The sequence below is a fragment of the Aptenodytes patagonicus genome, chromosome 2 (genome assembly GCF_965638725.1).
Source record: "Aptenodytes patagonicus chromosome 2, bAptPat1.pri.cur, whole genome shotgun sequence".
In the NCBI taxonomy this organism is placed as follows: Eukaryota; Metazoa; Chordata; class Aves; order Sphenisciformes; family Spheniscidae; genus Aptenodytes; species Aptenodytes patagonicus.
The window spans coordinates 131,758,394-131,776,258 of NC_134950.1; the positions used below are offsets into that span (position 1 = coordinate 131,758,394).

The 17,865-nt window shown below is 40.7% G+C and overlaps 1 protein-coding gene across 6 annotated transcripts in view; it reads left to right on the plus strand.

Annotated features, from left to right (window-relative positions):
• The window catches only part of TBC1D5 (TBC1 domain family member 5), a 338,077-nt gene that overhangs the window by 164,854 nt on the left and 155,358 nt on the right, over nt 1–17,865 (plus strand). For all 6 annotated transcript variants that reach the window (XM_076331221.1, XM_076331219.1, XM_076331224.1 and 3 more), the window contains one exon: nt 16,162–16,270. In XM_076331221.1, the coding sequence (XP_076187336.1) occupies nt 16,162–16,270 (109 nt within the window). The remainder of the gene's footprint in view (nt 1–16,161; nt 16,271–17,865) is intronic.

The window sequence follows — 17,865 nt, forward strand, 5'->3', positions numbered from 1 at the left end:
AGCTGGGTCTGACCCTTTCTTCCTACCCCTTCTCCACTCATCCAGTGGCACTCATCTCTCAGTGAGCCAGTCCAGGGTGCTAAACTAGCCCAGCCTAAACTGTAGGGAATCCTCAGCCATCTTTAATGTTCCACAAATAAGAGGAGGTTAAAGCTGGCCTTTGTATCTCCATATTCCTTAGTCCAAAGTGCATATAATAAATACGACGTTGGCTACGACTTCCACTGAATAATAATCGTATCCTGTCAGAGAGGATTACAGCCCAACTTACAAAACTGAAGTTAATTAATATTTTAAAAGCAGTCCCATATACCACTGCCAGAGTATTATTGTTATAATTAGAGGCAAGATGATAAAGCAAGATAGTGCCGTGTATATATGTCTCTGTGTGTATACACATATATATATAAAAGAAACCTCTGTCTTTTAATAGTTGGCAAGCTAGCACTGTTATTAAGTAGTATTACAATGTTTAAGGTGTGAAATGAATATTTTCTGCTCAGTGGCAAGTAAGTTCCATCATATAATGAGACTGACTGTAAATTTGCTAGTTGGGTTGAATATTGTGTTGATAGTTATAGTTCTGTGCTGCATGTTAAATAAAAATGAGCAGCTAATACCTTATGAAAGACGAAAAGTTAATCTTAAACTACCTGAAAGGTAATGATGGTAAATAGTTGTTATTTCTTTAAGGACTCATTAGAGATTTGGACTTATTTTAGGATGCTGTCAATGAGTATTGTTTCAGTAAGTTAGTAACTTGATAAAACTGATGATAGTCTTGTTTACCCGATGTGTTTTAGTCTACCATATTTAAAACAGACCGGCTAGTGAATTTTTGCCCTAAAAGAGGCAAATGCATCTTTGGATCATGGTAGATGCCATGCTTGCAGAAGGCTAATGCATGCAAAACTCTACTGGAAATTTTTACTGAAACAAAAGCTGCTTTATGTTTTATCAGTGGCAGTCTCTTTACAATCTATTTAGGAGAAGAGGCAACCCCAAATGTTTAAAAATATTTGAATGTGAATGTGTTTTGCTATTGAAGTGCTCTTAAGAGTATATTGTTTTTACCGCAATAAAAACAACGGGGGGGGGGGGAGGGGGAGGAGGGGGAGGGGCTACTCGATTCCAACACTTTTTATTTTAAAGGACAATTTTACACTATCCAGTACAAGACTCCAAGTGTGTGTGATGTAATAATAAAGGATGTCAGATCATTATCCTTTGATATATTTATAATGCTCCGGAACTATTTGTATGGGTTTATTTTTAATATGATGGTGTCACCTTAGAGTTTGTGGCTCTTGCTTGTGTTGATCACAGCACAGATTTAATGCTGCTTATGTTCACATAGTGAGCATTTCCCTTTAGGTCATAAAGTTTGTAAGTAATGTGAGTGAAAAGCACATGTGACTGGCACATATTTCTAAATATTCTGTGAGCTTGTGAATGCGTCCTGTCAGGTCACAGAGAATTTTCTAGTTGGTCTTCAGGCTATGATGGAACTATTCTTTGTGTACTTGAGAAGAAGCTTTACTAACAAGAAACTATGAAAATTATTTCCTAGAACTATGTCACCAAAATTTGAAGTTCACTATTAGAAAAATTTGAACAAGGATTTAGACACGTAGTAACTGTCATCTTTAAAACATAAGAAACTTGAGGAAAATATTTGAGCTCTGCTCTACTTTATAATTTTCCTGCTGTGGTTAAAGCCTTTTCTGGATGTGCAAATTGGCCAGACTTCACTAAAAGGAAAAGAAAAGTAGGTGTGGGTCTCTAGCTTCAGTATCTGCAATGCAGTGCCACTGGAAAGTAGAAATACTGTCTTTCTCCTGCCTTCCCAAGGGCAGCTGACCTTCTCCTCGCCAAAGAGGTGAACCCCTTGCCAGCACATATGACTACAGACTATTACATTAATCTGTTTAGCCTCAGTACCAGCTGCTTGCATGTTTTTAATTATCTTATTAGATGGTATAACAGTGACCTATGAAATAAAATGAAGGTGAGTATTTTTTAACTTTATTTTACAGGCTATTTTTCTAAATATACTTTAATGACCTAATTATGACTTTTAGGGAGAGCCATTGATGCAGACATTCAATTTGGCTGATAGAATCTAACATCTCAAGGACACTTATTTTCTTCCAAGGTGGATTCATACATTAATACTGCTTCTAATAAAAATATAGCCTAAAAAAAGCTCACTTTTCATACTTGTGTTGTTAACTTACTTTATGATTCAGAGACCCATGACTACTATGCTGGATAATTTCTTAATACATCTCTGCACTTGTATATAAGTTTAATTTCTACCCCATGTATCAAGATAAAGTTCTTTCCTGTGTGGCTTAAACTCCATGACAAGTGATGATTGCTCAAAGTTGTGGGTTATGTAGACAATGTATATTCTTCTTTCTGCTGATATTTCAAATAGGCAGAAAATCTAGTGTAAGAAAGATTTTCTTATTCCATTTTCTTCCCCTGACTTCTTACAGATTCTGCTTACCAGATGTTTTCTTTCTTACTGCAAAAAGGCAATGTGCTCCTGCTGGCTGAGGCATGTTTCTTGTGTGCCAGCCAACAACCGCAGGACTGATACTACGCATACAGAAGAAAGACGGCAAGGGGTGCAAGCTGTTCCTCCCTTTTTCTACCCCCTCCCAAAAGTGGATAGTGAAACTAGTTTAATTCCTGTTTGACCTATGGCTTTTCTTGGCAGCTGAGCCAGAAATGGCTACATAGCCTCTGTCCTTATATGTTAAATGTAGTGCGAAAATGTAGGCAACTTGTATACCTCCACCTTGTGGAAAACTCTTGTTTTAATCCATTAGGAAACAGCCCGTTCCCATCTACACAAGTCTATTTAGTCTTGCTCATACACAGGTGGTGTTTCTTTATTGTTTTACTTTTAAGCCACCCCTGTGCAATTATAACCTATTTTTCCTAACTTTGTCCACTATGTGTCCACACATAATCAAGAGCTGTAAAGAACAAGCTTGTTGCTATTGGGGTTTTCAAATATTTAGAGATACAAAAATTTGGGAATAGAAGATGAAGCAGTGAAGTGGCACTGCACCTCTGCTCTGTAAGGAGAATTCTCAGTGCTGGCATCCCTCCTCTTTTTCCACAAGGAAGCGGTAAAGCTGGCATCCATGTTTGTCTTACCTAGAACCATTTGCTAGATGCCATCTTGGTTGATGCCATTTATGTGCAGAGAGGCCTTTTCACTACAAGTTAATTTTGTCTGAGAGCCTGTAAACTCTCTCCTTGAATTTTGTTATTCTTCTGAAAGATTACGTGCTTATAGTCTTTCTCTGGATGTAGTAGTCTCTGCCAGTACTCTCATTTTGTCCCTGTTTGTGAAGAAGTTAGCAACTCCATCTTGCAAACCTCATATTTCCAGCAAGAGAAGGTGACTCTCTGCACTGATCACAGGTTTTCTCCAACAGTTTTTTTCTCCAAATCCAAGAAGATCACTGTCACACCAACTGAGAGCTTAGAAGATTTCTGATTTTCTCTGGATTCTTTCAAAATTACTTCCCTTTCTTTTCCTGTTTAAGGACCCTTATATAATTTCCATCTCCGTCTTGTCAAACTTCTTTTATTGACTTCTTCCTTCCACAGCTGATCTACTCTGCCCTCCTTGCCTGGTGTCCTAAGGAATTTATGAAGGATGTCATAAGACAAGAAAGAAAAAGTTGTTATTGAGGAACTGAAATCCTATATGCAGTATACTTTTTCTAAGATCTACATGTTTCAACAGATGTAAATTGTGGATTTTTTTGAACTTTTCCTTTGAAAATTATGTTACTTTCTAAAGAGGTGGAAACAGTAATATAGGCTTGCTTTCTGTTTGTATGCGGTGTGATCCCTTAGAAAATAGGGGAAAGCAAATTTAACAAATTTACTTAAAGCCTGAGATGCTCTGAACAGAGAATCAGAAAGGAAGGATTGAGTGCTAGCATCTTTTATTGGCAGAATGCTTCTTGACGGATTGGTAGCAAAAAGGAAAAAGTTAGTACATGACGGGAGACCATGGAAGGGAGAATGGTAGTTTAGGAAGCGAACATTTTGGTTTACGCTTGATTTATTCTGTTGTACGTGAAAATTAGCATGTGTACCACTGACGCCATATTCAGCTGATGTCATATTTTCCCTTACTAATGTTTTAAGTGTTTTTCATTATGGATTTCCTTTACTTTTGCACTCAATAATCTTTGAACAATCATGGCAGCTGGGAGAGGTGACTGAGGACTGGAGGGAAGCAAAAGTCACTCCTATCTTCAAGAAAGTTAAGAAGGAGGACCCAGCAAACTACAGGCTGGTCAGCGTCACCTTGATCCCTGGGAAGGTTATGAAGCAGCTGATCCTGGGAACTGTTTCCACGCACATGAAGGACAAGAAGGTTCATCAGGGGTAGTCATCATGGTTTCACCAAGGGGTGCTTGGCCAACTTGATAACCTTCTATGATTAAATGACTGGCCTGGTAGATGAGGGGAGAGCAGTAGATGTTGTCAACCTGGACTTCAGGAAGGCCTTTGACACTGTCTGCCATAAGATCCTCATAGACAAGCTGTTGATGTATGGGCTGGATAAGCAGACAGTGAGGTGGGATGAAAAATGGCTCAGAGGGTTGTGATTAGTGGCACAAAGTCTAGACAGCTGGTAACTAGTGGTGTACCCCAGATGTCAATACTAGGTCCAGCTTTGTTTAACATCTTCATTAATGATTTTGATGATGGGGCAGAGTGCACCCTCAGCAAGTTTGCAGGTAACACAAAACTGAGAGGTGGCTGATACACTAGATGGTTGTGCTGCCATCCAGAGAGACCTTGACAGGCTGGAGAAATGGGCTGACAGGAACCTCATGAAGTTCAACGTGGAGAACTGCAAAGTCCTGCACCTGGGGAGGAAGAACCACAGGCACCAATATCCGCTGGGGGCTGGAAAGCAGCTTGGCGGAAAAGGACCTGGGGGTCCTGGTGGGCATCAAGTTGAACATGAGCCAGCAATGTACCCTTGCAGCAAAGAAGGCTAGTAGGATTCTGGAGTGTATTAGGAGGAGTGTTGCCAGCAGGTCAGGGTAGGTGATCCTTCCTCTCTACTCCACACCTGGAGTACTGTGTCCAGTTCTGGGCTCCCCAGTACAAGAGAGAGATGGACATACTGGAGGGAGTCCAGGGAAGGGCCACAAAGATGATGAAGGGACTGGAGCATCTCTCCTATGAGGAAAGGCTGAGGGCTAGGACTGTTCAGCCTGTAGAAGAGAAGGATCAGGGCGGATCTGATCAAAGTCTATAAATATCTGAACGGAGGGTATAGAGGAGACAGAGCCAGGCTCTTTCCAGTGGTGTCCAACAACAAGTCCAGAAGCAATGGGCACAAACTGAAACACGGGAGGCTCCATTTGAACATCAGGACATGCTTTTTTACTGTAAGGGTGACTGAGCACTGGCATAGGCTGCCCAGAGAGCTTGTGGCATCACTCTCCTTGGAGGTATTCAAAAGCTGTCTGGATAATTAATTGTAGGTAGCCCTGCTTGAGCAGGGGGGTTGGACCAGATGACCTGCAGAGGTCCCATCCAACCTCAACCATTTTGTGATTCTGTAAACCCTATTATTCAAAATCCTAAAAATGGAATTAGTTCGTTCTAAATCAGAAGGAGGAAACACCTGTGGCAAGAGCAGAAGAAAGAATGTCTGTATGAGTGAAAAGCATGATTTTCTAAGCAAAGATTCAGTGCTAGGGTGAATGGCATGAGCAGCATAGCATTTGAGATCAGGAATGTCAGGTTACAAAAAAATTCAGAAGTATTTTGTTCTTTCTTCCTTTTTTTAGAATGAATATTTTCCTTTTTTGTAAGCACCGTTAGTCCTTTCATAAACTTGACAAAAGAGAAAGGAACCCAACGGGATTGCTCTTGTGATTTTCATTTTGGCCCCCAAACCTTTCACAATTCTTCCTTCTAACACCATATCTGGCAATAATGAAGTTGAAATATTTATTAAAAGTTCTGAAGGTCAGTCAGTCTAAGTAATGCAATGAACTTCATCATTGTCATTCATTTAAAACTCAGAACTCGTATCACCTTTGCAGGAACGTGACTAACACTGACAGGTGAATGGCACCATACTTTCCTTGGTGCTAAAGATCTTAAACATACTGGCATTAGCTTCTAGTCCATGGGATGCGCAGTGACATAAAAGCAAGAACATCTGCCACAGAACTGGGAGTGAGTTGTTGGCTGAGTTTAGCAGCAAGAGAACCTGGAGAGGATCAGTTCTTTGCTCAGTACTGGCTCAGTGCCGTCAGTGGGATTTTAAATGGAAGAGTTGTGTGCTACACCTTTGTAACAGAACTATTGAAGGTTAAACCAGATGGCTTGATTTTCCTACACTCTGTTCAAAATGCATCTGGTCAGTGATTTCATTTTGTTTTTTTTTAAAAAAAACACCATGACCTAGAACTGTATGTAAAACTTGAATACAAGATGGCAGGTTTGAGGAATTACAGTTTTTAATCCAAAGAAGCTTGAAGACAAAAGCTGTCTCAAAATAATGTACAATTGAAATAAATGTAAAGAGCAAAGACTTGCTTTTAGTAAGACTACGTGGTTTTTAATGATGGTAATAAAAGCTAGTCAGTTCAAGAGATTAAAGTTATATCATGAAATCACTCATTTTCTTATGTTATTGCATGCAAAATAGACGGATTTACAAAGTTAAGATGGAATTAACTGTATTAAGTAGAATTTTGCATTTGTCACCCTGCACATCATAAAATCATCCGAGTTTTGAATCAGGTGCATATTTTTAAATATTATCATGACTATGCCAGTTCTAGACCTGCTCTAACTAGTCAGGTGTGAGTACAGAAACATTTTGGGGCATATTCCTGCAAAAAGTATCTCCAGTCTCCTTGTTACATCCATTTATTAGTTTGATGATTTGTAGAGCTGTAGCTTTTAACTTCTGTTATGTACTACAGGAAGCTCTAACTTTTTCTTAAAGAATGCATGTCTGTTCCTATAACAAAGCTGCATGCATGTGAACACACAAAATTCACACAGCTCTGGTTAGCTGTGGGTATGAATTAGCAGAAGGGAAAAATCTGATGGTGGAAATACCAGTTACAAGGCAGCAGCAGATATAGTCTCTCCGCAGCGTGCATCATAACTAAAAAGGTGGAGGGAACTAACATTAAACGTTTAAAAGTTTATTGGGTGACTCTCCCTCACTGCGTGTTTGTATCTCACCCTTTGCTATAGAGGAAGATTAGCCACCTTGCTTAAACTAGGTGCCCAGCATTTAGATGGCAGGCTTTGGGTGGGGCGAGAAGGCCTGCCTTGCCCAGGGAACTTCAGTCAGGACAGCGAGAAAGTAAATGTTCTGCCTGTACGTGCAAAGGATTTCAAATGTGTTGGGGGGGGATTCAAACTAGAAAGCCTTGGCTCTGCAACTGGCAAATCAGTTACAATACAAAAATAAAAATAATTGAACATAATACCTAAATTTTAGTTCACCATTCTGTAAATGTGCACATAAAGTAATGAGTAGAGGAGAACGAGCTGATGAAATTTAGACTTTGAAATGACTGTAACAAGAATTCTTCTACAAAAACTAAACAATTACAGGGTTGGAAGTTAGGTGTTCTCCCATGGCCAAACCCGGCTCTTTGGCTGAGAACCACCAAGGCAAAGTGGACAATTTGGAGTGTGGAGAAAGGTGTCTTGGGGTTCTGCCTCAGATCCAATGCTGTTACGAGAGGTGCTGGCAAAGCGTCCTGCTGCCAGTGCAGCCTTATTTCAGTTCCCTAGACTGTACTACACACACGCCGGTAGCTTAAAGAGCATAGCTAGGTAATAACCTGAAGTTTTTGCTGGAATGCTTACATTAAGAAAGTGATTTTACCTTTCTTCACGCAAACCTTTTTAACTGTATGTCAGCCAAAAGTGGATGAAACCTGAACTGTTTAGAAATACCTGGCCTATGAATGTTGAGCCTCCCAGCAGCACAGCCATGCATATTCACACTTACATGGCTGTTAACTCTGCCTCGTATCCTGAGGCAGGAGTTCGAGAAACAGAGGAAAATACATATATTTTCCAAGCATACTGATAAACCTTCACATTAAGGCTGTCAAGTGGATTTTCAGGGTAGCAAATAAAAATCCATGTGTTTCAGAAATGGTTTTGTTTTAGAAACTTACTGCTTATTACTTGATACTACCTTTCAATTGTTTTTTCCCCGTTTTTATAGAATAAACTCTGTTTTCATTACATTCCTGGCCATTGCCTCACTTTTTTCTCAAATGTTCATTTTATGGCATAATAAATAATACAAACTATGCATGTTTCTTGCATTTATACAGTATGTTTGAAAAGAACTGTTGCCTCTATTTAAGTGTAGATACTACATTCACTTATTGATGTTCCTATCAATAAAGACCTCATATTGCAAAACATATGACACAATAATTCGAGAATTTGTTTTCTTTCTGATGGTCTGTTCAGTAGCCTGTTGCTTCATTGGGTGCCTCTGGGGAGCTGATTTTGGGTCTCAATATTTTAAAAAGCACGTTCTGAAGATTAACATAAAACAGTATGAAAAAGTTAAATTGGCTTTTCTGGGAGCACGCACACCATTTTGTTTTAGATGATTTTGCCAGTACTAGCAGCACTGCTCAAGAGTTTTCTTTGGATCACTATGAGACTATCTGTTTTATCCTTCAATATTGGTCTAGAGGGTAGAATAAGCTCAAGATTTAGATTGAAATCTCAAATATGTATGCAAATGTTCACACCTTTCAATAGTATTGTAGTATTCTTTCATGAACTGAGAAACATTCCTTGTTATCTAAATGTTGTTGTAAATATTGAATTGGTCTTGTTTCATCACGGACACAAAAAAAGGGATTTCAAAACTTGGCATAAAATATTTTAAAAATGCATGAGATAAAATAACTATACCCACTGTCTAATGACCTGATAGATACTGGTTTCTTTGTTGCCTGCAGTTTCAACTGAAAGTGAAATAATTATGGACAGTAATATTTACCTGGTAGGTCGGAGCCCCTGCAGTCCCAGAACTGAATCTTTGCCCTTTTTCAGTGACAGAGTTTGTAGTTTGATGTGGCTATTCACATTTTTACATTTCTATGGGTTTTAGTGTCTTCCACAGAGTTTGATGTTGTCTGAACATCATAGTACAAAAATGCTTCTTACACTAGCTTTAAGCTTTGGAAGGATCTGCATTTGTGTACTTCAGCAGCTTTATCCTGTAAATAGGTAAATGCGGAAGTTAACTAGCGGTGATCACTGTCTGTGCTGTACCACTCTTCCTCAATTGTATTTCTTCCTCTTCTGAATGGAGTATCTATTGTGATGAGCTTAGGTGGGCTACAGTTGCATTCTTCTGCGTATCTATGCTGATGCATTCGTTTTGCCATTATGCTGCAGATCGAAATTTAGCAGCAGAGACAGAGGCTGATGTTCCACTACTGGCTATCAGTGGAAGAAAGTCTTTGTTACCTCTCCCCAACGCTACCACAGCTCAGTGTTGCCTCAGGAAAACTCTGGGAACTACTATTTGAATTCCAGAATTATTTTCCAGGCGTCTTGTTACATTATTGGTGTCACTCTCTTAACAAGTTTACAACTGCTTGTTCCTCTAGAGCTGTGCCATAGTGGCATTCCAGTGTCTTTTACTAAGATGCTAGACCTCAGGGGTTTAAATACCTTTTCAAAAATGGTATTTAAGTGCATGTAAAATTCTACTTAGACTTTCTGATGTAAAGTCCTGCTTGTTGTGCTCTCTTCCTTACAGTGTGTCATCAGAGAGAGACACTTCTCTTCCAAGTCTTTGGACTTTTATCTCTGAAAATCTAATGTTCGTAATTGTCTTAACAAGCATCAGAGCCACAAAAGACGTCCTGTTGGAAGGAAAGAGGAGAATAAATATGCTTATATATGGTTTGCTAGGAGATCAACCTAGAATCATAGAATCATAGAATCATTGAGGTTGGAAAAGACCTCTAAGATCATCAAGTCCAACCGTCAACCCAAAACCACCACCCACTAAACCATGTCCCTAAGTGCCTCATCTACTCGTCTTTTAAATACCTCCAGGGATGGGGACTCAACCTCTTCCCTGGGCAGCCTCTTCCAATGTTTAACCACTCTTTCAGTAAAGAAATTTTTCCTCACATCCAATCTAAACCTCCCCTGGCACAACTTGAGGCCATTTCCTCTCATCCTATTGCTAGTTACTTGGGAGAAGAGACTGACACCCACCTCGCTACAACCTCCTTTCAGGTAGTTGTAGAGAGCGATGAGGTCTCCCCTCAGCCTCCCTTCCTCCAGGCTAAACAACCCCAGTTCCCTCAGCCGCTCCTCATCAGACTTGTTCTCCAGACCCCTCACCAGCCTCGTTGCCCTTCTCTGGACACGCTCCAGCACCTCAACGTCCTTCTTGTAGTGAGGGGCCCAAAACTGAACACAGTATTCGAGGTGCAGCCTCACCAGTGCCGAGTACAGGGGCACGATCACTTCCCTGCTCCTGCTGGCCACACTATTTCTGATACAGGCCAGGATGCCATTGGCCTTCTTGGCCGCCTGGGCACACTGCCGGCTCATGTTCAGCCGGCTGTCGACCAGCACGCCCAGGTCCTTTTCCGCCAGGCAGCTTTCCAGCCACTCTTCCCCAAGCCTGTAGCGCTGCATGGGGTTGTTGTGGCCAAAGTGCAGGACCCGGCACTTGGCCTTGTTGAATCTCATGCAGTTGGCCTGGGCCCATTGATCCAGCCTGTCCAGGTCCCTCTGCAGAGCCTTCCTACCCTCGAGCAGATCAACACTCCCACCCAACTTGGTGTCGTCTGCAAACTTACTGAGGGTGCACTCAATCCCCTCATCCAGATCATTGATAAAGATATTGAACAAGACCGGCCCCAAAACTGAGCCCTGGGGAACACCGCTCGTGACCGGCTGCCAACTGGATGTAACTCCATTCACCACAACTCTCTGGGCCCGGCCATCCAGCCAGTTTTTTACCCAGCGCAGAGTACACCTGTCTAAGCCGTGAGCTGCCAGCTTCTCTAGGAGAATGCTGTGGGAGACGGTGTCAAAGGCCTTACTGAAGTCCAGGTAGACCACATCCACAGCCTTTCCCTCATCCACTAGGCGGGTCACCTGGTCATAGAAGGAGATCAGGTTGGTCAAGCAGGACCTGCCTCTTATGAACCCGTGCTGGCTAGGCTTGATCCCCTGGTTGTCCCGCTCATGCCTTGTGAGCGCCCTCAAGATGAACCGCTCCATAATCTTCCCCGGCACCGAGGTCAGGCTGACAGGCCTGTAGTTCCCCGGATCCTCCTTCCGGCCCTTCTTGTAGATGGGCGTCACATTGGCAAGCCTCCAGTCATCCGGGACCTCCCCTGTTAACCAGGACTGCTGATAAATGATGGAGAGCGGCTTGGCGAGCTCCTCCGCCAGCTCCCTCAGCACTCTCGGGTGGATCCCATCCGGCCCCATAGACTTGTGAGTGTCCAGGTGGCATAGCAGGTCGTTGACTGCTTCCTCTTGGATTATGGGGGGTTCATCCTGCTCGCCGTCCCTGTCTTCCAGCTCGGGGGGCTGAGTACCCTGAGGATAACTGGTCTGCCTGTTAAAGACTGAGGCAAAGAAGGCATTGAGTACCTCAGCCTTTTCCTCATCCTCAGTGACAATGTTCCCCCCCGCATCCAATAAGGGATGGAGATTCTCCTTGGCTCTCTTCTTGTCATTAATATATTTGTAAAAACTTTTTTTGTTGTCTCTAACGACAGCGGCCAGATTGCGTTCTAGCTGGGCTTTTGCCTTTCTCATTTCTTCTCTGCACAACCTAACGAGATCCCTGTACTCTTCTTGAGTTGCCTGCCCCTTCTTCCACAAGTGGTAAACTCTTCTTTTTTTCCCTGAGTCCCAGCAAGAGCTCCCCGTTCAGCCAGGCCGGTCGTCTTCCCCGCCCGTTTTTCTTACGGCGTACAGGGACAGCCTGCTCCTGCGCCTTTAAGACTTCCTTCTTGAAGATCGTCCAGCCTTCCTGGACCCCTTTGCCCTTCAGGACCGTCTCCCAAGGGACTCTCTCAACCAGCGTCCTGAACAGGCCAAAGTCCGCCCTCCGGAAGTCCATGGTTGCGGTTTTGCTGGCCCCCCTCCTTACTTCACCAAGAATGGAGAATTCTACCATTTCATGGTCGCTAAGCCCAAGACGGCCTCCGATCACCACATCTCCCACCAGTCCTTCTCTGTAAACAGCAGGTCGAGCAAGGCACCTCCCCTGGCAGGCTCACTTACCAGCTGTGTCGGGAAGTTGTCTTCCACACACTCCAGGAACCTCCTAGACTGCTTCCTCTCTGCCGTGTTGTATTTCCAGCAGACATCCGGGAGGTTGAAGTCCCCCACGAGAACAAGGGCTAGCGATTGAGAGACTTCTGCCAGCCGCTTATAGAACGCTTCATCCGCCCCTTCATCCTGGTTGGGTGGTCTATAACAGACTCCCAACAGGATATCTGCCTCGTTGGCCTTCCCCCTCATCCTTACCCATAAACACTCAACCGTATCATCATCACAATCGTTGAGCTCTAGACAATTGAAACACTCCCTAACATACAGGGCCACCCCACCACCTCTCCTTCCTCGCCTGTCGCTTCTGAAGAGTCTATAGCCATCCATTGCAGCACTCCAATTGTGAGAGTCACCCCACCATGTTTCTGTGATGACCTCATTCCTTATAAGCAAGAAAGTGTGTGTATTAGAGCGGACCCCAGTATAAAATTCTTTTGCAGACAGATTCAAACTCTTGTAGTTATGACGTAAATGCATGTTTCAAAAGATGGAAAGGAACAGTTGAGAACTAAGAACAAACCTTGCAGAACGAATCTGCAACCTTCATCCTTTCCATTGATTTGCTTGCTTTTTCATTTGTACATACTGAGCACTTTTCCCACTTCTAAGTAATGCAACTGTCCCTAACTCAAGCGAATAAATATTTTACGTTGGACGGTTGCTGCATAGATACAGCATGTGAAATTAAGTTTCTTAAAGAAACATTAATCCAATTACTTTTTCCTCATTCAGGCCTTATATTATGAAAACTTTACAATATGTACGATAGTGTATTAGGATATTTAAATAAGAATATGAAATGAAAAATATGTACAAAATAAGCAGAAAACATTAGCATTAGCATTTGCCTTTATTTTAATTGTACAACCTAAAGGTGGTATTAACACATGATTATGCATTTAATTTTCTAGTTTGATTAAAAACAATTGCATGTGCTTGTTCATAGTTTAAGTGGTTCCAGTTGGCTCTTGAAGTCTTTCACTTCAGTGAAGCAAATGTAATGTGGTAGACTTGAGTTCCAATCTTCATTGCTCATTTCACTTTGACCGATGAGTTTTCTGCAAGCCCGGGTTAACAAGGCTCATAGATATTAGTTTACAGAGTAGGGCTACATGATTTTAAAAATTATCCTTTTAGAATTGATAGCTTGTTGATACTACACGGTGTTACCATTATTGAAACAGTCTCTAGAATTGTAAGGCTTAATTTAGTAGCCTTCCTTCAAAATATTTGAGAAATGAATTAGTGAATGCTGTTCAGAAAGGATTTTAGATCTCCTTCAGCTCTATTAAAACTGAAGCAGATTCCAGCTTCCAAGTCTTTTTTTTCAGTTGCTCATAACTTTTCTTTTTAGTGATCCCAGCAGCCAAGGGGGGATGCGGAGAAGATATGATCTTGCCAAATTTCTTTTGGCTGTTTTAAATGTAATTTTGTTCAAAACATGTTTGGAATTGTATTACAAATTAAAAAAAAAAAAAAAAAAGACAAAGCATAGTATCCGCACTAATACAATTTAAGAAGTGTTGAAATTACTTTCTTACTGTGTAGCAATCACTCCCAGCAGTTGGTGAAAAAAATAACCTGAAGAGTTTCTCTCCTCTCTGTTCTTTCTATTCAGAGTTACACTGGTTGAAACCTTTTGCTAACTCAGCTGACATACCGGCATTTTCAAAGACGTTGTGGGAATGTCATCCACTTGCAGAACAATGTGAATAGCTTCAGAGTCTGACCTGTTGTGTGCGCAGGGGAATGTGTCACTCTTGAAGCATCGCTACCTTAGGGAGGCAGCTTGGCAGTAGTTATAATGGCCAATGATGCTACAAAATTTACAATGGCAAACGAAGAATATTATTCATGATAGAAACAGGAGGGTTATTTAGATAGGCATAATATACGGTAGTTACTGAAGTATAAATGACTGTGAAAGAAAGGGCCAGATTTTTCTCAAGCTGTGTCTGCTATATACCATACGTTGTATTTAAAGGAGACAGAACTGTGGTAAACAATCGTAGGCAGCTCACTGCAGAAGGCGAGGATGTATCGGAGGTAGGGAGCCAGTGAAATGACCAGACAGTCTTTCTGACTTGGAGAATGGGGGATGTGGCAGGAAGGAAGGAAGCTGCCCCACACCGCTGGAGTTACTTGCTGCTATTTTGCTCACTTGGGAATATTGGCAGTTGGCAGAAGCTGAAAGCAGCCCTAACCCCTGCAACCTAACACTACTTTAGTCGTCTTTGTCCTTACCTGGACTACCTTCACTTTTCAAAGTAGTTAATAATCAAGGTCCAGAAGTAAACACGTGTTTTTTTAGAAAACCATCCTAGCTGAAAGGTGATGCATTCACAAACACAACGCTTCTGGTCTCAGCGTGGATTGTAAGTTCACTCCTGTCTCAGAGGAACAGGACCATAATTTCCTGGCTTGCCAAGTCTGTTCCTCAACTATTCCCAGCGACTGTATCATATAATTCTGTTCTGAAACTGAACAAGTTTTATCTAAAACAAGGTTTAAAAAAAGTCACTCTCACAACACAGCTTAAAAGGCTGAAAACTATCTAACTGTAGCTTGCATATATTTAGGGCAGTTTGCAAAACCAGAGTTTGTTAGTGTTTAGTACAACCCACTCTGTGACGCTCCTTAGCGAAGGAAATCTGGTGAGATCTTGCCCTGGAGTCACAATAGTAGTTTCCCTCTTTCTGGTTTCATTTGATCTCCCAGGGAGAAGTAATAGTCTCCCATGTGACAGTGGGAGAGGGAGATGTTCACCTTAAGGACATGCATTGAAAATAAATCTGAAACACATTTCCTTGCACATAACCCAGCTCTTTACATTGAAATTACCCTTTGGATTTTAGAGTGGTTGCAGAAAGTCTGTGAGCAAGTCTTGGGCTACTAAGACCATCAAATGCCGTATCCTGTTCTTGGGATTCGTTTCAGTAGAAGGTGCAGGAAATATAGATTTAATTCTTTTATTCAACTCAGTAGATGGTTTGGGACAATTAATTTCCAATTGTTTCCCAGTAGAGCAGATTTACTTGTATATTAATGAGGCACAGGTGTTAGGCCCCTGGTGCCTGCATGCCTGGGAGGCATATTTAGGTTGTTTATCTAGTCAGCCATAGGTACTGCAAGGTACTCAAGCTTGCCTTTAACAGTTTATACAGTGAGGCTTTTTAATTTTTTGATGTTTTTTTAAATTTGCTAGCACCTGTTAAAATTTTAAAACTGATCATGTAGAAAGAAGTAGGAGTGATTTCAATAGTAAATAGCTCTAAATGTTAAAGAAAGTCATCTTCTATTATGCTTAACTGCCCAGCTTGACATTAAGAAGAAAAGAAGGTTCATTTAAGCAAATATGTCATGTGAGGAGCTAATACAGTCAACAGTATACTTTTCTGTTGCATATTTTTGGAATAGGTACTTCTTTGTCTACAGCTGAAACAGGAATGTGCTTATATTAATATTCATTTTTCTTGTTTATTCACTGAACTGCAGTACCAACATTTTAGAGGAAATGGAATAGCCTCCATAGACATTATGAATTTCAGTAGCTGGCATAATTATAGCGATCTACATATTCATTAAATCCAAAGAAGAACTGTGTCCAAAAAGACAGCCATGCGTTTAGAAATGGTACACAACTAAATATATACATTAAAAAAAGTTCCTTTCCTCTGCTTATCCAAAATTGTGTAGTGTCATATAGTCCTTACATCAGCTAAGACTTTTTGTTGTTGTTGTTTAAATGTTCATTCCTTTTGCTTTTGCATGCAGTAAAGAATGGGAAGAACTATTTGTAAACAACAATTACTTGGCAACTATACGGCTGAAGGGGATTAATGGGCAGCTGAGAAGCAGCAGGTTCCGTAGTGTTTGCTGGAAGGTAAGAAGAGAAAATATTTATTTACAGTTTGTGGTTGCAACATATCAACACATTACCTGATGCGCTGGAAGATTATTGATGCAAAGAATCATGAATTTTCCAAGAGACTTCATCCCAATGTTTTCCTACTCATTTTTATAATTCATAGGACATTTGCTAATCATATTGAGTTGCCTTAAAGCTGAATTGCAGGTGATAGCAAAAGATTCCTGGGAAAGAATCTCTTTGTGCTGGGTGATGTGTTTAGAATTGAGTGCCACACAGCCATCTCTCTTCTCAGTCTCTGTGCAGTGAAGCTGCGCACTGGAAATAAAAAGGAAGTTTGTCTCACCATTTATGTTTTGTGGAACTTGGGACTTCTTTAAAATCAGTCCGATGCTTCTGCTAGCAGCTTTTCCCAGTGAATTGAGAAAATGAGGACCAATCCATCTTGTAATGACTGGATAGAGAGGGAAGCCAGGTCTTCCAATCGTAAAAAACAACAGGTCCTCAGAGGTCTCTTACTGTATTTTTTAAAAGTTGCAGGGGAAGGAAGAAGAAAGCAAGCAAAGAAATAGTGAGATGCTGTATGAAGTCCAAAAGAATTTTGTTGCACCGGCATCAGGTCTTCTGTTCTGCACTAACTTTGATAGTAGAGAACATTTTCCCTAGTAGAGATGCTGTATGTTAACACTGATAATTGAAATTACCTCACTTGGAATTTCTCAAGCTTTACCTTGGCACAAAGACCTATAAAAAGAAAATGAAAATACTCTTTGTATATGAATGAAAGAAATTTGAAAATTGAAGTTTGAAATTTGAAATGTATGTAGCATTGAACAAATTTAAAGTTCATGAAAATACTTTCTTCAGGAGGCCAGATGAATATATGCCACAAGCATTGTTTTACCAGTCTGCTTCTTCTTGAGCCTCTAAATTAGGAGGCTGTAACTCAAAACCCTGAACTAACAAAAGCATCAAGTCCCTCACTGTCCACTATTTAAATAAAGGAGTGGTTTTATTTTAGAAATAAATCTGGGTTTATTTGCATGTCCCGATACGGGTTAGGGCTCTGTTTTAGACTGCCTATTTTAAAAATATTAGCAATTTTTTTGTCAGGTTCTGAAATATTTAAGTATTTTTAATAATTTGGGAATGTTTTTTGTTTGTCAGTATTTACTGTTTCATAACACTTTATAATGTGTAAATAAAAATATTTAAAAAGCAAGAAAATACTCTGTTTTTTTCCTTATTTTATATGCAATTAAATAGAATTTTCCAATAGAGGTTTCTTTCTAACCCTTTTTAAACAGAAATGTGAAAGAACTGAGATGTAGGCATTCTCAAGGACTTTTTGCAAAATGGACTCTTTTAACTGTCTTGCAGAATTCTAGAACATGTTACTTTTCTATAGACTAAGATTTTCCCTTTCCACATTCCTTAGGTAGAGTCTATCTCTGAGTGCTTAGTTTCTGCTCTGCATTCATGTTTGGTTTTTAGTGTGTTGCATTAGCTCATCAGTGTTTTGTAAATAGCTTCTAGTTTTATATATTTATTTTCATGTCTTCTTTGCATTTTGTTTCTGCCTTCAAAGTCTCAATCAACTTCACTGAAGC